Here is a 23,841-nt window from a genome sequence, read left to right on the forward strand (position 1 = left end):
CAGATCTTTGTTTCTGTAAACTGTTTGAATTATGTCCTAATTAGCAGTTTACCTCACCTGCAAAACAGCCCAGTGGAGGGAAAAAAGAAATTCTCAGAGCCTCTTGCTCCTTGCTATACCTGTACATTCAGCCACATTAAGCATATTTACAGTATATGGCTTGCTAACCTATATTTCGTTTCTGTATCTTTTTTTCCTTGGAGAAGGTGCTGTTTTCAATTGAATGTGCCATGGGGACAGTAAATTACATGTTTTCTTCAGGATATTTATGCCAGAAAGGGTATTTGTTTGTCCCTCTTAAATAGGAATGGGTATATGGTTGTATGAGCAAGCACGCATTACTCTGCCGCTATCCCTTCTATCATATTACCTATTTATTTTCTCAAGAAATTGCATACAATAAAAATGGTAATTTAACTTGCCATTAAATGTTGTGAATATTCTCAGCACTTACCCCCACTGATTGTTTCAGCTGTCAAGCAGCAGGACATTAGATCTGATTGCCAGGCAGGCCCATTTGCCATTGCCTGCAAGGAGGACATATGCAGTACTAATTTTTAAATAATTTACTGGGTTGTGATGACAAATCCATGTGTAATTAAAGAAAAATTGTAACTTCACATCCCATTTGAACATTGGAATGCTACTTGACAGAACTAACTTGAGCATCTGTCCATCATTAAGCCTGGGTCTTTTGTCATGTCACTGCTCCTAGAGGTAGCAATGGGAATCAAAAGGAAATTACCTCTGTGCTCGAATCTGTGGTGCTCTTCCTTTGAAAAGGTTTCAGGCACACCTTGAAGAAGGGTGGTTTAAAATTCTGTGAGTTTGAAAGGTATTTTGTAAGTATGCATTTTTGGCTCTGGAGCATCTTGTGAAATTTACTTTTTCTGATGGGAACAAATGTAGGTACTTTAAATCACTAAAACAAACTTGTCTCTGATGAGCAAGTGCCATAGGACCTAAGGAATCCATGTGGAGATGCACTCCACAGTGATTAACTTGAGAGCCTCCTTCTCAAGCTGTGATGGCTTCTGTGCACCTGCACACCCAAGGGGGAAAGGTGTAATACCGTGTGGGCTGTGGAGATCCAGTTAAGAAAAGCAGTTCGCCAAGGGACAGACAGACAAGGTGGACTGGAACATCAGAGAGGATGGTGGGTGCCTTGGGTTGGGAAAGGCATGTTTTAGGGTGGGGATTGGGGAGAGGAAGTGATTATGGCTTTCCAAAATTGGAGATGGTTTAGCAACAACAAAGCCATAACCAAGAGCAAGCTATTCAACAGTAAAGCTCCATTCATTTTTGAGAAACTCTAATTCATTTCCAAATTACGAGTGGCTTCTGAGGAAGTGTTTTGATGTGTTAGTAACCATCAGATTAATGCATGTTTCGCTAGCCAAGAACTTGATTTTTTTTTCTTAATTAATGAGATGATTAACAATGGGTGAGCTGTATCCTGTCTGAATTGGTGTGAAACCACACAGTGGGGCATAAAATAGGGCCCACTGGTTTATTGGCTGATTTGTTGAAGATAAATTGGAAATAATGAAACTCCTCCTTGTGGTCTATTGAAAGTTTTTTCGGCACCTGATAATGTTTTAAGAAGGAATTGTATTCCAAACCAAATTTTGGAGACTTCAAGCTTGTAATTCTGTGAACTTAAACTATTCTCCTTGAAGGTCTTCATTAATTGTGTCATCCTGCATGTGAGATTCATTTAATGCATGGGTAAGAAGTTTGATACAGACAGCATAGTGGGAAATAATAATGCAGTTTTTCCTTCTCCCCCTTCCCCTGCAGGCCTATGGTGGTAACTTGGGTGAGAGTCGATGATGAAATGCCTCAACATGCCGTATTGTCTGGGCCCAATCTGTTCATCAATAACCTAAACAAAACAGATAATGGTACATACCGCTGTGAAGCTTCAAACATAGTGGGGACCGCTCATTCGGATTATATGCTGTATGTATACGGTACGTGAGAAGATAAAACATTCTTCTCCTAGACTCATTTCCATGTAGCTGCTATTTGTAATTCACTCCTAAAGCTTTTGGTCAAGTTGAAAACCAAAAACCAGTTGGTTTCCTTCAAGAACTTAAAGAAGCCTGGCCTGACGTGGACCCCAGTGGCCCCACCTAGGAAAGCAGTGACTTTTCTTCTCTCCCTCTAATCGTGGGGATTTTCCGCTAGATCCCAGTAACTGATCATGCTGAGTAGGAAAGCTGTGTCCTCAGGCACAAGCCATGGAGATTGTTTTAAAGTAATGACTGAAAAATTGTCCTTACCAATTAATGGCTTTTCAGCTCTGAAAGTTTATTCCCAGTGGTATTTTCTTATAATACTTGAGCTAGACTTTATTCTGCTTTGATGAGTCTTCCATTTTCAGCATGAAGCTATTAAATTCCAGAAGATGTTGCAAGCCATAAGTGCCTGGAAAACTGCTAGGCCCTTGGTAGCTACATAAACCACTTGTAGCTGTTGGCAATGGACATAAATTTTTTTTTTATTTGTTTTCTTAATCAACATCTTTTACAGGGTATTAAAACATATTTTCATGATTCTCATTCTCTAATTAACAAATATTTATTGAGTGTCTACTATGTGCCAGGCATTTTAAACTTATTTCCTATCTGTGTCTCATCCATTTTGTGTATGATGGATAGTCTCTACTTAGTTGAGGAGCGTGCTGCCTCTCATCTCCTGGTTAGTTTCATACTATAAAATAATCATGAACTTTGACATGATACAGAATGAGTAACCATAAGCATCCAAATGTCAATGTGTTGCAAATATTTCAGTGTATCGGGGTGGGGGGCATTTCTTTTTTCATGATAGCAGTGTAAATAATCCAAATATAAGTGAATTAGTAAGGTATGAGTATATAAGTATATATGAATATATACATACACATATACATATCATATATATGTGTGTGTGTGCATATATAAAAATATATATATATGTATGTATAATGGAACCATGGCCACTTCCTTTATGAACAAAATAGGGGTGGCAGTCTTTTTAATCAAAACATCAACATTGATATTAAAATATAATTCTTAGCCTACCCATGAGTTTCTTTTTTTTTTCCTTAGAATAATGTAAAATGAAAAGACATGCCTTACTAGCTTATTCATAGACTTCTGAGCTCTTATTTTCTTTGCACACTGCCCACATTGTCTGTGGTCCACAAATGATAGCATTAATTTCTCTAAGTAGTTAAGGAAATCAAAGTAAAGAGAATGACTCTTCCAGAAGATACAGCTTTTCTGTGTAGGTGAAAAAGATGTGACCCGTTTGGATTGTGGATTCACAGGCAAAGTCACCTTGTTCCTCAGACTGTTCATATTTTAAAAAGCAGTAACAAATTTCTACCAGTCTGTTTCATGCTTCTTTGATTCAGAAGACTAAGTTATCTGGAAAAATTGTTTTGATGTACCTATTGCTACCACATCTCAAGATGAAAGACATTTTGTGTATTCAATGGACAAATATATTTGAATAATTTTGGATAGTAACTTACAGCTAGCATTTACTGAGCACTCATTTCATTCCAAGCCCTATGGTGAATATTTTACATGCCTGATCTCATCTAATCTGCACAATGACGACATGAGGTAAGCATTATTATCACCCCATTTTACAGATGATAAATGAGGCTTAGGAAGGTCACTTTACTTGCCCAAATTCACAATGTTATACAGCCATCATACTTTTTGATCCCAGAGTCCACAGAGAAAGCTTTCTTTGGAAAGCAGTCAGACAGTTCCCTCCAGTATAAGATTTACCTTTTTGGACTTAACTCTTTGGGCCATAGTGTGTTATTTGATAGCCAGGAAACACAGGACTAGCTTTAGTCAAGCACATCTAGGTACACATATCTCTCAACCCAAGATGATACACCTCTTTTTCAGTAGATCTGATGGGCCTACTATATACCACCTACCTCCTTAACCTGTGCTCGTAGCAATACTTGGAATGACAGACTAGAATACTAACCTGCGGTAGTGCTAGTCTATTAATAAAATATTTTAGCAATTTGGGAAGGAGGTGGGTAAATTTTCTTTTCAAAGCTGTTTATTATACTACTGTAGTAATTTTTGAAGTACTTTATGAATGAAAAGAGTTAACATGACTCTAACGTTTGACTTTCTGGAAGGAACTAATAGACTAGGTGCAACTAGCTGGTTAGTTCTTGAGCACCAATTGCTTTTGTCCTCTTAGACTTTGTGTGTCGCAGACAGTTTATCAGCCCCAACTCTTATTTTTTTAACCAGTGACCTGATATTTCTCTCATTGCTAGAAATGATTGAAGCATTCAGGTTATACCTGTTAATGGAATCTAATTCATTTAGGTCGCTGGAGCCAGATGTGAAGGACAACAGTTATCCCAGTAGTGATGGAAATCCTTGAAAATATGTGATTTTCACAAAATGAGAGGACAGGTGACCTTTCTCTTAAGTCTACCCCCTCATTAATCTGGTCTACCCCTTGGTTTGTAATCATATTTTCAAATCACCTTTTGGTCCAGTTTTATTTTAATGTGGACATCACACACTTTGTGTTAAATCTTTTAGAAATAGGTGCCAAAGTAGGATTATAGTATAACTAGGGAAGTCTCTAAGATGCTGATGTGCTTTTTCAGTGGTAAATACTGTGTTTGAACCAGAGCAGAAAACTCACATTATTTTTCCCCATGCTGAGCAGCTGGCACCATTCTGGATACAGTTTCATTGTGTAGGAGAGTGGACAGGATGTCTTCAGAACTCACTCAGGAGCCAGTGCCCCAGTCACCTTCTTCGTCTGCGTATACATCCCCATGATTGTCTGGGGCACAAAATGCTTTTCCTCCTGTGGATTCTGTAAAAAGTGTCCGGGGACCTACACTAAAAATACTGCCCAAATTACAGTAGTTCTCATCCTGTTCACGTGACTGTTTAAAATGAGTGTAGAAATTTAATCATTTCTACTTCTTGGAGGAGAATGAGCTTTTTTTTTTTTTAATGAAATCCATCCCGATTCATGTGAGTGCCAACTTTAAGCAGTTGTTTAAGCTACTTGTGTCCCAGTTCAAATGAACAAAGCCCCCCATAAAACAGAAAGGTTTGCTGCTGGTTCTTTCCTGTCAAATTCATACAAATATGTTCTTGTGAGAGAAGCAGTTTGCAAGGAAAATTAGAACCTTGATTTATTGATCTATATGGTAAGAGTCATTCTAAGCAGACCTTGCAAGCCAACAACAAGGTAACGTTGCATAAACTTTCAGGAAGTTGTACCAGACCCAGTAAAGGTGCAGTATATAATTAAAGTTTTGATGTATTAATTAGACAATCTGAGAGCTCACTTGGAGATAAAAGGACACCACATGTGTCAGGGAGAAAAAGTTGATGTGCTTTAGATAAATTTTAAAATCAAAAGCCTTCAAATCATCTTATGGTCTATTATGGCAGAATGATTGCTTAGTTCAAAGCCTTGCTGACAATTTAACACATTCAGTTTGATCATTTAGATTTAGACTCTTTTTCTCTTTCATTTTTGCCCTTCCTTTATCCCAAATAATTTTTAAGATGATAGAAGAATATACAGTATATCAAATATCTGACAGAGGCTTCCCTATCAGGTTCCTGGCCTTGAGGGTCACACCTCTTTTATATTTAGTTCTCTTGTTTACAAGATGGAGCACATTCTTTCAGTTTTATCATTGTCGTCCATTTAGGTCAAGCTTTTAACACGAGCAAAGGCAACTTATTAATATTTATAAGCTGTAAAATTTATTGACTTTTAAGAAATAAAATCTCGGAACTTGATATTTACTGGTGACATTCTCTCTTCTTAGTATTTATTACTAGTATAGAAGTAGTTCTACTTCCTGCTGAGATGTATTGATGGAGAATAATGAAGTTACCAGTCATAGGGAGCAAGCGAGCAGAAGCGCATGCATCCTTGGCTGATACGAGCCCTTTAAATAGAGCAGCTTCATCTCCTCCTTCCCCCAACTCTAGAAGCATGAACCAAAGGGCAACCGTTGCGTCCTCTTGGTGCTGAGTTAGCCTCACTTTTGAAATCTTGGGCAGGGATGGGCGGGTACCATATGTTTTGATTCCCAAACCCTCTACTTTATATCTCCTTATCCCTGGTTCATTTCATTAATAAAAATCTCTTTTCTTCTTTTCTTAGCTCTTCCAACACAGGCTTTCGGATATAATTACAAAGATACAAATCTTTGGGGAAGATTTTATTTTAGAGGGGGGAAGCCATCCAACAAACATCTCAATGTCCTCATGCTTTTGTTCTGTCATTACTGGTCATTGTTGTGTTCAGCATTGTGGGTTTGATTTTCCTTTTTTTTTTTTATCCAGATCCCCCCACAACTATCCCTCCTCCCACAACAACCACCACCACCACCACCACCACCACCATCCCTACCATCATCACAGGTATGGTACCTTCATTACCATTGAAAATGTCCTGAATGTATATTGTCTTTCTGGTATGAATAACAAGAAACCTAAAATTTCTCTTTAAATCCTTGGAATTTAATTGTTCCTTTATTCCGGAACTTTAAAGACATTAGATACTGTGTTCTTAAGTTGAATCTTAAGGACCTCAAAATCTTTAACACTGAAGCATTTAATAGTAAATCAGATATTTTGTAGCTTATGCACAAGATAATTCTTTTTTAAGCATCACTATCCAAAGCAAAATGCTAGGGAAAATGGCAGCCTGGCTACTCGTGATCATACCAGTAGCTCAAGTAGCTCAGGCTTAGCCATGGTCGATGGTAAGTATTTGTGGCTTTGGATCTTCTCTTCATCTTAACTTCATCTTAATCTGCATGAAGAAAAACAACACACCTTTTCCATGCCCTTATGGGCTATGTTATTAAATGCAAAGTCATCCCTCCTGCTCCGGGGAGTACCTACTGGCTTATTACTAGCAAATTGTGTGGCCTGGGTAGTTACGAGAGATCAGAGAGGAGTGCCTGTCTTTTCCCTACTGAGTGCCCTCCCTGGCCTCAGTACAGTGTTTGAGGGGTGGGAGAGGCAGCCACAGTGGTTGTAATTCTGTGGTTTTCATCCTTTTGGGCTATCTGAAACTCTTATTCAAAACAAGTTTCACTCTGTCTTATTTCCAAATGTCACGGAGGGAGGTGGTGTGCCATCCATCCCCTTCCTGGCATCCACTGTCTTTCATACACTGCTTGATGTTGCTTGTCTCGGAGCCTTGAAATTTCATCTGCCTACCAAGGTAGGAAAGCTTATGGCTGGGCCATGTCAGCTGGACATGCAGGATTGCCTTAGGTAAAACCTTCCCCAATCTGGTTTCCAGGTGCCTACCACAGGAACAGGTCAAAGTAATTATTCTTTGAGAAAAAGAAAACTCTCTTGAAAAAGTAACATTTTCAGTCTGCTGTGTTCCTTGAGGAGACTGAAATGTCCCCTGAGCCGTGGGCCTTCATTTCGGATCTGCTCACTGAACACAGAGTTCTGTTTCACTCATCGCACTTGATGTGGAGTCCTCTTTACCACCCTAGATATGACAGCTAGCCTTTACACTGGCTTTCTGGAAACATCCTTCAATTTTCACAGGAGCTGGTGAGAGAGCTGACAAAAGTGTTGGGTGAAAGAGGAGGCCTCATCAATTTATGAAATAACAATGCATTGTCTAATCTCAGGTTTCTTCACTGTTGTAACCATTACAATGGAACAAAGAGGACAATTAAATAAGCCACTCAAGTATTTTTCTGAATATTGGTTACAAAACTATTGGTTCCTGCACTTAATTTGGAATCTTCTGAAAATCCATCAATTGGTTTTTTGTCTCAACTCTGCTCCAGTCGGGCTGCTTCCTCAGTCTTTGCCTCTGCATTTCTGTTTTAGCTCTTTTGTTAGTTCCTTCTGCTTCTTAATTGAAATCAGTTTGTTAGCATAATGAGTAGATTCATCTCATCTTCTATATGTTAAACGTTGAAGATACTCTGTCCTAACTCTGATTTCCAGAGTAACCATACTATGTCAACTTTTCAAACTAAGAACTGGGTTTTTATTCTTTTTCTCTCCAAGTTGTAAAAACTGAGTTAGACTCCCACTCTTATTTTGATAATTTCCTTTGAAAGAGTTTCAGGTAAATTACATCACCTAATTCTCCATTGCTCTGCATCGTTAACCCTTTAAGCAAACCCTTCTTCAGTGGCCTGTTCTGTCTTTGCATAGTCGCCTAGGTATGAGCCAGCCTTTATTGCCTCTCATTATTGAAGGTCTCATTTATGTAGCAAGCAGGTTTACATTTTAAAGCAATTGAGGCCTTATTCACTCTGTGTGTAAACACCAGATTTCTCTTTAATAAGCAACAATGCTTTTCATTTGTGGCTGGCCTCTCACTAGCTGAGATTTTTTTTTTCTAAGACTTTTCTTAACACTCCCTGAACTCCTCCCCTCTTACAGTCAACCTCAGCAACTCAGCAGAGTTGGTCCAGTTCATAACTCTTAATCCCACACTCCAGGCTACAGATCATTTTATGCCCTCAAACAGCTGCAACTCACTATCATGGTACCTACTGCAGAGACTCCATTTAAGAGGAAATTTTAAAAACAAACAATACTATATTTCAATCCACATCAAAGGCACCACTTATAGGGACTTGTCTTGGCTTCTGTTGGCCTGCTGCTGGCCTCTGCTCAGGAAAATATAAGATGATCATATACACACACATTAGCACTCAGTGGGAGAAGTTGAATACTCTCTACACACAAAATGCATTTGTGGTAATGAATGCCCAGATCCTTACTGTCATACCCAAGAGTAGTTAAACTAAAATTGCTACTAAAACAACTTTGTAGAACCTGTTACCTTAATGGATGTGATCTTATAGGCTTACTGTGTCTTAACAAGCAGCCTTATATCTATTTGTCTTGCCTAGAAAGTACACTTGCACAATTTAACATTTGTTCCTTTCTTCAAACAGATTAAAGGTTATGGTGCTGAATGATTTGAGGTCCCATTTCTTAAGGTCCAAGCTATCCCCTAGATTTAGATTGGTTCCTAAAAAATCTTCCAGGCTAAATCTTGACAAATGGATAGCTAAATTAATTTCCACTCCTCTTCCCTCTTGCACTGTTTGATACATTACTAGCCACCATTAGCCTTAAAAGCTTCAACAGCCAAATCCAGTGTCAGTAATATAAGCTAAAAAAAACAGTCCATAGTCATCTATTTCTTTTCTCCCAGTCAAATGCAATAACTGAAACTCATTCCCCAGGTCAGAGTTTCATTCCAAGAAAAATGTACAGATGCAATAGAAAAATATTTTTAAACTCGGGAGGTCATAGTTGATTTCTGATTTCTCCAAAAGGAAGTGTTCCACTGTTATCTTTTATCTTCCATAACCAAGATAATCGAATTGTTTTCCTTGTTAGACAGGCAGACTGTCATTCTGTTCTGAGTCACCTGACCCCTTCAAAGCATGTTAAAGTGTCATGCTGGAGACCCTTGAAAGAGAGAAATTATAAACCCTATCTGACTCTACTTTGTCCACCCCGGGAGGGGTGGGGTGCTCTCTGTCTGCTGTCCATCCTCCCACGTGGATAGCCAGTCTTGTGACTTAGATGTGAAGTCTAAGAGGAGAACTTATCTGGGAAGGAATTTTTGCAGACCTTAAACATAAAGAAAGGAGGTTTTGATGTCTGTTTGCCCTATCAACAGTGACAGTAAACCATCAAGCTATTAATAGCATTAGTGTCTCTTTATAAATGAAACAATTTGGGGGACAGACTTAGAATGGGAGTCCTTTAGAGCTTCATTGTGACTTGCTGTAAGATTCCTTGGTGTCTCTGTCACCTTTCATGTACAGTAATATTCTGACCATATTTCTGTTTCAACTCTTGCTATTTTGAAAGTCCCCACCTCACCCCCCCTTTTTTAAAACATCAACTTATCCACATAGTTTCATTCATAAAGATAAATGCTATAATATGAATGAGCAAAATACATAATGTAAATTATCCCTGGAATCTTCTGTTCAATACAGAGACAGCCAGCACTACCTTGGGAAGCTTCCTTTATTGAAATCCTCTCAGAAGCTAGAATAGGAGAAAAGCCTCCTGTTATATTAGGGTTTGGGTTTTGTTTTGTTTTTAACTTCCTTTAAAGTCAGTTGGCTTTGTATGGTAGGTATACCTACATAAAAGTCCCTGTCTCTATGTTTGGTGGTAGTTTTAACCCCTGTCATCCTATTGGATCAAGCTTTTGCCCTGTAATCATCTTAAGAAAATATGTTTTGTGTTTCTCTCTCTTTGGATATTGTATTGTACCTGCTTGAATGCTTCCTGTGTTAGGTGCTTGATGAGGAGTACCACAGGAAGGACTCAACACTGAGTTTTAAACACCCATTAACAGCTTAAATATAAAACTCAGGCCAGGAGGTGTTCAACCTATAGGTTACACAGTACCTGTGACTGTCATAAATTAAAAAATTAAAGCCACCTTAGAATAAGAAATGAATAGCTGTGGGGCCAGATTCTGAAATGCATTTGAAATCCTTTCATAAGAATAAAGTAGGTCATTTCTAAATGAGTTTTTCTCTTTTTTTAAGCACATATCTAATTAAACATTTTCTGTTGTTTCTTGGAAAAGAAAATAGCAAGGTTTTTCTTTTCAGTGGTATCTAAGCACTCAAAAACCAATCTGCCTTGGGGAAAATGATTCCCACCCCCAGGCTCACTTTAGCTTGTTGGTCTAACAAACGTTCTTGTGTCATGGGGTTTCAATCACATAAATAAGGAAGGTGAGTACAGCCTTTATCCTTCGGTGATGTTTTGGGAATATGCCAGAGTGGGAAAACTCAACATCATAGCACATGGCTTCAGTTTCTGAGATTAAAAAGTATACCTTGTGGGCGGGCCACAGTGGCTCAGCAAGCAGAGTTCTCACCTGCCATGCCAGAGACCCTGGTTCGATTCCCAGTGCCTGCCCATGCAAAAAAAAAAAAAAAGAAAAGAAAAGTGTACCTTGTACTTAAGACTGACTCTGTGACCTGACCATCTCAATTGTAATAGAGAGCTTTGCTCCACATTGAGCTGTCCCATCCCCCAGGGCCTTAGCTTAATGATTCCTACTCTATGCTATTGATATTTGCATAGTACTAGGGGTGGATGCTTGTCTAATGCAGGGTTATTAGACATTCGTTCAACAGATAATGAGCACCCATGATATGCACAGCGCTATGTTAGTGCCTATAGAAACAAAAATCTCCTTGAACCCCTTAAAATATGGTTGGGGAAATAAATTCAGCACACTGGGGTTCAATAGGAGACAAATGTAGTATAGGCCAATTCAGTGTCACAGGCAGAAGGTACCATAGAAGATTAAGAAGGGCATCACAGGAAAGGTGGAATTGGATCTTTACCATCAACGAATGGGTAGAATGTGGCCAAGAGAAGAAGGCGTTTTGGGAATTATGGGCCAACTTTACTTCAAGCACCTATCTTCAACATATTTGTATTTTTTTTTTTTGTCTATTATATTCCAGGCACGTATTAAGCCATTGTCGCTAGGAAGTATACATCTCTCATCAAGTAGATTTGGCCTCCACTTTATTAAGACTGTTTTTCGTTCAGCATTTATTGAACATTTATTGAGTGTTTACTGATATGCCAGTGTGCCTGATGACAAGAATATTATTAGGGCATGGTAAATACCCATGGGCCAACTTTTATATAGTGAGCCACCTTTTCAAGTTTCTGCTCCCAAAAGTACACATTCCTGGTTTTTGTAATCACAAATGTCTACATTTTTAGTTTGCTGTTGATTGTAAACCTGTTACAAACAGCATCATAGCCAACAGATTTGAACCCATATTAATTGGGGGAAATGGAAGAAATTAGAATACATACTGAGGTCACCTGCTGCTACATTTTTTTAAAGGAATGATAGCCAGAAAGTGAGATTTTTTTTCTAATGCATTGTTATACTTTCCATAATTTTATTCTCCTTTTTCTCTCTCTCTTTTTTTTTCCTGTTTAAATGGGTAGGCACCAGGAAACGAACCTGGGTCTCCAGCATGGCAAGCGAGAACTCTGCCACTGAGCACCGTTGTCCGTCCTATTTTCCTTTCTAAAAAACAATCCTGGAAATAAGGATTTGCTATGTTTCCATACTACAGTTCTATTAATAATGCAAAAAAATAATAGCACGAATATAAATTTCCGAGGATTAGAAAGTGGTACATGGAACTCAGGTTTAGAAAGTGATACTTGGAGCCCTTAACATTCTTGGTTTAGGGAAATGTGGACTTGAAACAAAGGATACATCCCTCCCACTTGTAACACTAGGTGAATGTTAGGACCTCTAAAGAACCTCTTCCACCTCCCAACTCCACCCTCCTTGCAACACAGTCTTCTATTTCACCTCTGGCCTGCGGCTTCCCCCTTTCTGGCCCTCCTCCCACCCAGCATTCACAAGCTACAAGATACAGGAATTGTATTCCTTGTTAAAGGAAACCACTATACAGATTCCTTTTGTTTTGCAGAACATCTGGTTTGCAAATGAAAAGATCTCTGGGGCACTGCAGCACTAGTGAACAATTCTGAAGAAGCTTTTAACAAAACTTGAAATTGCTTAACAAAAAAACTAGCTCCCCTTCCTGCTGTTCTGTGGCACAAAAATCTCTTCACTCAAAGGGGAGATGACATTAAAGAGTAAGCTTTATTTTTATGGCTCTCCTATTTGGACCTTTTAGCTTTTATTCTGTTCCTTTCTACTTCTCTCATCCCGAAGAAATGGGAGTTTATTTAAAGCATAACCTAAGTGAAAAGAAAATTAAACCAGAAACCAGTAGAAAACAAATTTCAAATTTTAATTTTCTGACATTTATTTTTTCCTTTTAATGTATTTCAAATAAGTCAAAAAAGGTTGGGGTGGGGGCGGGCTACATTTAATACATATGAGCCGGCACAGCACAGCTATAAAAATAAAATTGTCAGGGGAATTCCATGCCTGCCCCGTGTCTAGATTTAAAGCAGCTCCATAACACAAACTGAAGGGGAATTCAATTAAGAAAACCCATTGGCTCCTTATTGACTTTGGTTAAGAAAATAAACTGGGGAGAAGTGTATTAAAATATGTCTGGACTACTTAGTATGCTTTCATTTAAGCTTATGACAATCAAAATGGGAGAATTTTAATTCTTTACAATTAAACTCTGCCTTTGAGCAGTTTGGGTTATTACACTGTGCATTTTTTAATGTACACCTTACTCACACACGCCCCAAAATGCAGTCTTGCAGTAAGTGAATCTGTGCATTGTAAAGCAGGAGCACCACACACAGATCAATTGGGGGAAAAAAGTATTTAAGGTTGTGAATTTAATTTTGTTCTAGGATTTTCATTTTCATTTATGCCACACGTTGTGTTTGAGACCACAGACTAATTTATGGATTAGTTTTAAACCCCCAGTCTGTCACACTCAATGAACAATTCTAAGTTGGAGAGAATCCATATGAAAGGATTAGAATGTGCCACAGTGGAGCTTACACATGACTGTTTCAACTAAATATTGCCCAGCTGCCTCTCATGCAGTAATCTTTTTTTTTTTTTTTTTTTTGCTACTTGGTTAAATGGCTAGTGTCTTTCATTTCACACATTGTCAGAGCCTTTCCATTTTGTAAATATCTTCTAATGCAACACGATACAGATATGAGATTTAATTTATTGAAGACAGGGTCCCATATACTCTTTGTATGGCTGAGAGACTGAGAAAAGAAGTCAATATTAAGTGAAATGTGCATCTTTCACAAAGCAGGGCAGTGCCCTCCCTTGGATTCCTTATTTGATTATACTCATAAAACAGCTAGAGAGTGACTATTAAGACCTTACACAGTTACTGGGTTTGCAAGAACATGGGATTGTTTTTTGTTGATCTTTTAAAATAAATGTAACAATAAATTTGCCCTCATCGTAATTAAAATTAAAATAGAGACAATAGCTCAGCTTGGCCTTTTTAATTTTATACCTAACACCCTCGTAAGTCCAACTCCACTTTTTGTTTCCTGTTTTTCTCATAGGCATAGCTCAAAGATTATTTTTTAAAGGCAGCAATAAAATGAGGTTTTAAAAAGCCTGTGTTAGGGCAATTAGACACTCTCATTTTTCAAGATAATTGCAGCATTTTTAAAGTTATATTGAAAGTTTGCTATTTGCATTTTTCCTGTATACTTTACATGCTATCAGGCAATACGGTGACCTCACAAGTTGATTCACAGAGGCGGGCTTGCAAATTTATCCAGTCTTATGATTAAGATACCCTAATCAATCCTACTCCACAGAGCTGCACTCACTTCAGAGCCAGGGTGTATCTGGTTTCTGCATGAAGTCATAACGCAGTTAGGAAGGAGAATTCGATTCTGTCATAGTGCTCTCCTGTGGGGAGCATAAAGTCACTTCTAAAGAAAAATTTTTTTTTAATTCTTTACTTGAAACTACGTCTCTGTTCGGATAGCATCTTAGATGCTCTTAGAGAAAAGAAATCAGTGACTCTCAAGATATACCCTCAGTCTCGTTCTAAGCTTTGTAGCAAACCTGTGTATCTGCTGTAGATGTCTCCATTGCTGATCATGGTATTGCCATTTCCTGCTACGGTAACTGTGCTGTTTAGACTTGAACGTATGTTTGTTTTTAACTGGTTTAGTACATAATTTTCCTTCTTAACATTCTTTTTTCCTCTCGTTTTGGGTGCAATTGATGGATTTCCCACCCCCAGAATGGGGAAGCAAGAGGCACTGGGAACTTGCCTTCATTTATTTTCTAGTGCCCACATAGGAGCTGACTTCTAGCTTCACTTGGTTTAATTTCATCATAAAGCCAACATAATGTTGTGTTGTAGGAAGACAGTAAATTGGGGTCATTGGTTAACACTGAGATTATTTTTGAAGATTTTTAACCCTTGAGTTTGACTCCACCCCCTTTCTTTCATTTTATGCTAATTACTTACCTGGTTAAAATTAAGCATCTTAAAAGTGCTACTACGAAAATGATGAGCCAAAGTGTTTATTGCTTTATTTTTAACTTTGGAAAGGAGCCAATGCCTGTCCATAAAATGTATTAGCATGCATGTAATTGCTTCTGTACAAATGTGCATTGATTTTGCCCTCCCAAATTTAGAGTACCTCAAACAAATGCTAGACTTGGATGTTTCAACTAAGGAAATATGTGATTGTGTCATGAGAATCTGGGTGTAGATGTTTGAATTATACAATTTCCTGTATTTTTTTTTACTGCTATTTTATTCATACAGACTTGCCTTGTAAGTAAGTATTGTGTTCTTATGCAGTGTATCTTATGTTTTTCTTTCCTTCATCTATTCTTCAGAAACTCAAGTATAAGTTATATTAAGCTGCAGTGTCCTCTCAGACATATGGTTAATTCTGGTTCCTTTCAAGAGCTCTTGTCTCAAATGGCATAGGGTCCTAAAAAAAAACATGCTAATTGAGGGGGAATGCCGGTGTGAATTCATGTGTCATATTTATAAATCAGAAGCACTAGGCTCATTTGAATTTTTTAAAAAAGTTGTGTTTCATGTTCTACTGCATTTAAACATTGCCTGTGTCCTGTCTGAAAGAGTCCTTTGGAGTCTCCTGAGTGCACAGAAATAATTACCACTTAAAAAGCCGCATTATGAAAAAGGGCAAGTATCTCCTTGCAGTTTTAACCTGGAATACCACTTCAGCCCCCAGCTTGTGACTTGATGTGACTAGCTCATGTCTCAGTATCACCAATACTTTCTGGCTTGACAGAGAAAAGATAGGTGGAAGGAAACATGTTTAAGAGGTGCAGGGCTGAGAAGGAAAGCATTCCCAGATGGTTGACAATGGAACGAAGCCAGCCAGAAGAGTGGAATTAAAATAACTATGGGGAAAAGAACGTCTTTGTGTATTTTGTAGATATTTATCCCACTTCTCTAGATGAGAATAAAGAGAAAATTCTTTGACTTGCCTGAGCCCCGAGAAGAACTTCCTGTGAGGAGAAATCAGTATATCAGGCCCAGTGTAGAAGCCTGGAAGAAGAAGGAGAAAACCTGAACAGCATCAGAAATAGAAGAAGAAAGAGACAAGCCACAATTTCTTCCACAGCAAGAGCATCTAGCAATGAAAGCAATACCACATTATCTCCAGTTCTAGCCATAGAAGGCAAGACTCCTGGCAGCTCACCAGCAGTGAATGGGTTCTGAATTGTGAGCAAAAGGATGGCTGGATATTTAAGTTTGAGGAATGTCATATGATCAGAAATGGCATTTATTTGGCAGATTGTGTGGACTTGGGTATTTTTATGAGAGGCTTCTGCTCTTAGATTGTAACATTAAGAGCTACAGAGTGAAGAATGGATTGTGTGTGTGTATAGAAAGTAATCTATGAAAACCTTTAACTTATTCATTCCCATGGCCTCCCAGTTAACTGCACTTTCCAGCTAAACTCTGTTGAAATAATATACTGGATGGAAAACTTAAACTTATATCTGCATCTACAGGCGTCTGAGCATAAGCAGAAGAGTCCCTAAGAGTGATCAATTCAGTGATGCCGAGTTGGCAGACGAGAAGCCCGAGTGCCCGGGTGGGTTGGGTTAAAGCAAAGGCAATGTTTGAATGTATGAATCCATTGTTTAACCAGCCTTCCGACTGAGCTTTTCTGTCGCAGTCCTGGGCCTGGATGCGTTAAGAGCCATTTAGCAGTCACTGAGTTTGCACTGGTGTTTCTCATCACTTTGCATGTTCCCCTGACTATTGACTAGCAAATATATGTGTCCTGGCAAGACCCCCAGAGCCAAAGAATTTACTGTTTTCCTCACTAGCTCGCAGCTTTTGAGCTCAAGGCATGTCCTAAAACAGTGCAACTCACTTCAAATGCTTTTTGCTTTTCATTTATTATTGCTTGTCACGCGATGTTCTTTGAAAGCTTGCTCATATATTATCTGTTCCATTTTTTTTCCATTTTCCCTTTTTTTGCATGCCGTTCCTCCTGTTTCCTCCCTTCCTCCAATCCTCTGTTCCCGTCTGTAGACACAACGGCGACGACAGAACCAGCAGTTCACGGTTGGTATCACATTACTGTTTATCTACTTTCTCAGCGCTGCTGAGAGGCAAGGCAAGCCTGGGAAAAAGAGAAATGTAGTCTTCAAGGGAAATCATGTTTCAAGTAGACCGATCTCATAAATATACCATAATTTTTAAGGCTTGAAAGGATGTTGGGTCTTGTCATTTCTGTTGTGAGTTCAGCAGCCCCGTGTTGCTCTCTGGAATGAGGCTACCTCCTCACTGGCTGGAATGGCATGAGTTTGTGTTGCTTATGGTCCTCTTTACAGATATAATTCCATGAAGCACTGACTCCAAAAAGAAATGCTTACATTAACCTAAAAACTATAGGATTTAGAACTGATTTAAATGCAGTTACTTTCATTTATAGGCTATAGTGCCTGGTAAATTTTGAAGAGCTGTCATTTATGTTACTTAGCTGAGCTGAAGGATAGGTCAGGTAGGAAGCTTTCCTGTACAAACTCATGAGGTGGCAATAAAGATCAGCACTCTTCTTTAGGACAGTCATGATTTTATGTTCTGAACTGTATTTATCCCCACAGTCTCTCACCATTTCACTCTTAAGCCCTGTGTGTTCATATAAGTTCATGTTAACATTGATCAAGAAAGATCTCCAAATGAAGAAAGGCAGCCTATGTAAGTTTTAGCAGCACTAACTGGAATTTGAAAAAGAAAATCATTTGTGTGTGGATATAGTGTAGGCAAAATACTAAAAACGTAAGATTTTAAGCAAAAGATGATAGCAACTGAGTGAGTAAAGTTCCAGAGGGAGCATCAGGCAGCGTAGTTTCCTTTTCCCAATTTCACCATTGACTTACTAGGTTTAACAAGTCTATTAACTTCTCAATGTCTCTCCAGTCAGACAATTAGAATTGTGTTTCATCTGTATATTATGTTTTGAGTTAGCTCAAATCTAACCCTGGCCATAGTGTGCTTGGAGAAGGATATGTTAGTTAAGAAATGGGCTGAATTTTAATAATTGAATCCAAGGGAATTATTTTGTACAGGGCCTACTTAAATCATTTTGCGTGTTACGCAGGGTTAAAATCTATCATTTCAACAGCGAGCGATAGTCATCCAACCCTGCACTGTTCATTCAACTTTAGAGAAGCAGCTCTTCCTAGCACAGACTGACTGCCTTAAATAGACCAGCATTTTAGGACTTACCAGTCAGAAATCTCTAAGCAGCTCCCCCTTGTGTGAGCTGTCCTGGAAAGTCAGGCCTTAATGCTTGGCAGATATTCCTATATCTGGATTTTCCAATCAGGAGTTCTGAGAAAACACAGCAAACTTAAGTACGGAGCAATATTTTCCTCCCCACCCCACCTTCCCCTCACCCACACCCTTTCCTGTCATTGGCACAGAGGGAGAAGTTCATAAAATAAGTTAAAAGGCCAGTTGCACTGACTATCACGAGAAATCAATTAGGTATAAAACTTTCACTTTGGAAGGTAATGCCCCATAATGCTTGCTACATCTTAGGCATTTCACTCCATTAAGCTTAGTTATTTGTAGGTTTCATCATTAATTGAGCACTTCCTGACTTTTATCGATCATTCTCAGAGCTTATTTTAATGTAGTTCAAGAGATCTTGTTCTATTCTTTTCAAGATATTTTAAGTTCTGAGTTACCTGCGTGTAATTAGCTACAAGGTCAAACGTAAGCATAAGATTCCTAAATTCTGTGAGCTATTTGAAGAAAGATTGATCATTTATCTTCTAAGACTCCAGAGTTCTGTTTTCTGGGTCCTTTCATTAGAATCCACAGTTATATTACTCGGAAGGATGTAGGTCTTGGAGTTGGATGGGGTATTGAAGTAGGAAATTTGTTTCCTGCTTTGAAAAAATGTAAAGTTGATTTCGAGGCCAATCCCAATTTTTCAGATATTGTTTTGGTCAGGTCTGTCTCTCTGAAGAGAAGGCGATCTCTTTTGTGGTGTAACAAAGAGGCACTTGGGATAGGACTGTATGCCATTCCTGTGGCAGGGAATGGAGATGCTGTGTCCTGTGAGAAGCAACCACTGTTGTGTTAAGTAGGGACAGTGTTCAAGCCAGTGTTGCCTCAGTAGGATTTTATCCAGTGGTAGTGCATGAGAAATATATCAGCAACCAGACCTAAGAAATTTTGAAAATAAAAAGGAAAGAAAGAGTAGCCCTACAGTATCATTCTTTAAATTGGACTGTTAGCAGCAGAGGAGAGAAGGTTGGTCACTCTATAATGCATTTATAAATGGATCCTCTTGCTTGTCCAAAACCCCCCGTCCCTCCCCGCCATAGCATCCTCCCAAAGGGGTCTCACCACTATTTGAACAGCAGAATCTCTATGAAAGCGAAAGTAATATCTAGAATTTTACTTGATAGAGGGGGAAAAAAGTAACAGGTCAGTTGTCAGGATAGAAAATGGTAGTAATAGAATACACTGGAAATTACAGAGCTGGGAGTCAGATTTCCAAAGAGATGAAGAGATGGAACTAATTTTATTCGCATGAATTGTGACTAAAAATCCAACTTCTTTATTACAGCCACCACTTGACTTGGATTCATTTAAGAATAATCTTGAGATGATCATTATGGTGATCTGGGCCTAGAAAAATGTTCAGTGGCTTGATAACTTGGCAACTTAAATGACAAGACATATTAGGCCAACCAGTCGTGACCATCTTACAGACTTACATTTTTCATATTGGGTTTCCTTCCATATTTCTCGTTTCTTTTAAAAGAAAGAAAAAAAAGCTAATTAAAACAAAAGCTTTCCCTTTGAAGACTCATTCAAATATTTTATTCAAGCTTGTGTTGCTGGAGTATGTATGAAGTATACCAGTTTATGTTGACTGTCTGTTCTTACCAATATCTGATTGGAATCAGCATGTATCGGAAGGTTAGAAATGCATGGGCATGATTCAAAATCAAATGGATTTTCTCCAAAAAGAAACCAAACCACAAGCCACAATGTGTTTTTAAGGATCTAATTGAAAGTAGAAATAAATGTGAGTGTAAGAATGGGATTTTTAGACTAGGTGTGACACAAGTGAACTCCTTTTTGAATAAGGTTATTGAGCATTTGTGTTTTTGGAGCTCATCCTTAAGGCCTGGACAGGAAGAATCCTGTGTTACGTGTGCATGTTGAGCAATGCAAAAAACACTCTGCCAGATCCCGGGACCCCATGGTCTGAAATTGATGGCAGAAATGCATGAGTGACTTGAAGCACGGATGATATCGTCGTTATTATGATTATTGATGTGTGGGTGCGTGTGATGGTTTGTTTTAGTTTATTCGTTTAAATGTGGGCGCTTCCCTGTAAATGTCTTGTGCCTTGTTCTTTTTCTGCCCTGTGTGTCCCCTTCTCCCTTTCTCCCGCCCTCCGCCCCTGTGTGAGGGTTCGGGTGACAGCATGCCCATGGTCTGGAATAGTGCTTGTGCTTTTGCTGCACTGCAGTCAGCTGGCTTCCTCTGGGTTTGAGGTTCTCTGTCTCAGTCTCTCTCTCTCTCTCTCTCTCTCTCTCTATCTCTCGATCTCTATCTCCACCTCTCCGCTATTTTATTACTTTCAAGTCTACCTGCCTTTTTGCTTTCCACCTCTTGTTACATTAGAGGGTGATGGTCTCATGAATTTTTATATTCCAAATCAGTTTTTGAATAGCTTCTAATTCAGTATGCAGTCGTGGGACGATTCAAACCGGGAACCCCTCTGAAGAATAAGTTTTTATTTTCAGTTTTGATTTCAAAATGTTTGGCCTGTGCCAGGTCCATGCTCATACCCCTTGGGTACCTGTCCTCAAATCTCCCTTCCCTTGACTTGTTTTGTAAGTAGCACAAGTCGTGGTAGAATTCTAAAAGCTTATGAAACTTTCTTATCTTACTTTATGTTCAGTTGTGGGAAAATTCTGAAGCCCATTTTAAAGGGAAATGACCAGCAGTGCGCATTATTACAACCGCTATGTCCGCCATCTGTGTGTGTGCCTCTATGCCCATCTCTCTGTATGAGTACATAACAATGGCATTCAAAGGCTGTCATTCAGTCAAGGGACTCTGCAGACATTGTATGTTCTACCCAAGAACAAAGCTAAAGAGGTTATGAATGGCTGCAGGACCTGAAGATTGTGTTTCAGCCTTGATATGCAGTTTGGAAACAATATGCTACTGTTTTAACGGTGTGAACCGAATTTCTGCTAATGGGAAGAAGGGAAAAACTCTCCACAAAAGCTGACAAAGCAGGAAGAACAGGATGACTGAGCTTTTAGATTAAAACTACCGGGGCGTCTGAACTCATGGCTGGTGATGGAAGTAACAGTTTCCATAATATGACCAAGTGATCAAATGTGTGCTGCTTAGGTAAGAGAGAGACCATCGCCTACTTTGTTTTTCATCATGGGAATGGTACGAGGGCCAGTGGGCTTTATTTAATCATACTTTGTTGAAATTTTCTGGGAAAAAAATGATACCCTGGTATACTATTAATGGATCAGCATTTACATTTTGCTTGACCTTGACCTTGAATTTACTTAAATATCTCCAGGATTTCTTATCATTTCTAATTTTCTCAAGTTTTGCTGAACTGCGTTTAAAATTGCCACACATCACTTTTAAAAGCCAGAAATACCCATTGAAAAGGAGGAATAACAACTGCAGAAGCACTGCCTGAGAAGGTTTAGGGTATATTACAGCACATTGTACCACCAGGAGGATACAAAGTGCACTGTCTCTGCTGAAGACACGGTTGTAGTACATATATTAAATTGCCATGTTTGCACCTCAGGATTTTATCAGTTGTTTAAAAAATCCCATATGGATGAAAAGTAAACTCTCATTTGTTAAACAAAACTTAAAGAATACATTTTACTTAGAAGTGAAGAGAAAGAGCTTTAATGGATGATATGAAAGTTTAAAGAGAAAAAAACCATGAGTTAATTTCCCACTTATTCTTAAATTGTGAAGTTTCCTTTTGAAGAATATTCTCTGCTTCATAAAATTCATCTTTGTCTTTTTCTTTGAGAAAATGAGAGGTGTATAATTTCTAACATGAAAGAAAAATACTTAACCCAAGATAATTTTAGCAGGTAAATTGTACTTATCCTTATTTGTAAAGTCTTCACTAAACTCTTCTTAATATTTATTCAGAAATGATCAGGATACAGCAGAGCACTATGGATTTATAAAATATAATAGTGCAAAAACAAATTTAACACACTAACCTAAACGTCTTCCCACTTTAGAGCATAATCCATGCTGAGGATTCCAAATGATTTGGTATATTTTAAACTTTATACCATTAAAAATGACAGTTTCATCTTTAATGAGGTGTATATCAACTGTCTGTTGCTTTTTAATGGGAAACTTTGCATTTCAATGATCTTTCATAAACTTATTTGTCTTTTTTTTTTTAATTAGTTTTCTAATGCTCTCCCAAAGGAAACAAACCCTCAGCAGTAAAGCTGCCTACTTGAAACATCCTTGTTTAATATGATTCAGTGGGTGCCAAGCATGTATGTAGAATGCTTTGATATTCATTGAGCCACATTTAAGTGAGGGATTAGTCTTCTGAGAACGGCAAATTCATAATTAACTACAGAGAAGTACTTTATGTTGCCCATTTATAACAATTATTCAAATAATTGTATTCATCAGTCTTTATGCAATGGATAAAGCCAATTAGAAATAGAAATACTTTCAACCAATCAAATATCAGAACAAATGGCTCTCATCCATACTTGGTTGCCTTTGTAATTCACTACTTTCCCTTGAGTTACCTAAATCTATAATTTGGGAATACCTGTGGGCTTGAAATCCTCCCATTTTTAATTACCTCCTGCCCTTGAATATTGGCACCCAAGGGTGGTGAAGAAAATTCTTCTCCCTCAAGAGTTGATAGTATGACATCCTCCTTTCACAAAAGCAACCCTGTTTATCAATATTAGGTCAGTTTCTATATTAAGCAACTTAGAAAATCCAAGTTTTTAGTGACCATTTGCCCCCGATCATTTTGGTTAAATTGCATGTTCTAAGTGGTGTGCTCAGTTTGACATTGTTTCCAGAGCATTTATTTTGGTTGCTTTTTTACTCTGGTTGGTAGTTTACTGAGCATTACTCCCAAATCATTAATTCAGCGAATACTTACAATATACCTTGTGCTTGGCCTTAGGGGAAGGGAAAAAAAGAAATAAGACATGTCCTTCCTTTCAAAAACCTTGCAGTTTAACAGGTCTACAAATATCTACAAAAGTGACAAATCTCATTAGAGAAGTCTGAGCACCCCGTTGCGTGAATGAGAGGATTGGGGGCAATTAGATGGGACTTTGAGCTAAACAATAAATAAAGCACAAATAAAGGTCTTGTTTGTCTTAACATTTTTATATTTTTAATAAACTTCGCTAGAGAGCCAGCCTGCAAATAAAGCAGGAAGAAATGGAGTCCATCTCCTCCCTGAGCCTCCCATTGTTTATCAACTCTCTCTTCACCTCTTTTAATTCCAATCAGAGCTAAGAACCCTCACCAATGGCCAGCACTGGTGGTGATGGGGATACAGGCATTTTAAGCCCCCACTTGATTAGCTCCTGACCTAACTGCTTTTTCAGCTTTGAGGGTTTTATTTTTCAGGAATACCATTGATTTATGAAGTTCTCTTTTTAAAAAAACCATTTTGCGAATCAGATTTTCTGATGATGGCATAACCTGCAATCTAGCTACAGTTAACAGATGCTGTGCCATTTTGAAATATGTAATCCAAGATAATCATAAATTGGTAATGACCTGTATTTGTCAGT

At 38.3% G+C, this 23,841-nt stretch overlaps 1 protein-coding gene across 9 annotated transcripts in view; it reads left to right on the forward strand.

The window, feature by feature from the left end:
* The window catches only part of CADM1 (cell adhesion molecule 1), a 360,723-nt gene that overhangs the window by 322,615 nt on the left and 14,267 nt on the right, over positions 1 to 23,841 (forward strand). For 5 of the 9 annotated variants that reach the window (XM_077112838.1, XM_077112840.1, XM_077112843.1 and 2 more), the window contains 3 exons: positions 1,801 to 1,973; positions 6,360 to 6,437; positions 17,048 to 17,080. In XM_077112838.1, the coding sequence (XP_076968953.1) occupies positions 1,801 to 1,973; positions 6,360 to 6,437; positions 17,048 to 17,080 (284 nt within the window). The remainder of the gene's footprint in view (positions 1 to 1,800; positions 1,974 to 6,359; positions 6,438 to 17,047; positions 17,081 to 23,841) is intronic. The other 4 variants (XM_077112841.1, XM_077112847.1, XM_077112842.1 and 1 more) reach the window with 3 other exon arrangements.

Source organism: Tamandua tetradactyla, chromosome 8, assembly GCF_023851605.1.
Source record: "Tamandua tetradactyla isolate mTamTet1 chromosome 8, mTamTet1.pri, whole genome shotgun sequence".
In the NCBI taxonomy this organism is placed as follows: domain Eukaryota; kingdom Metazoa; phylum Chordata; class Mammalia; order Pilosa; family Myrmecophagidae; genus Tamandua; species Tamandua tetradactyla.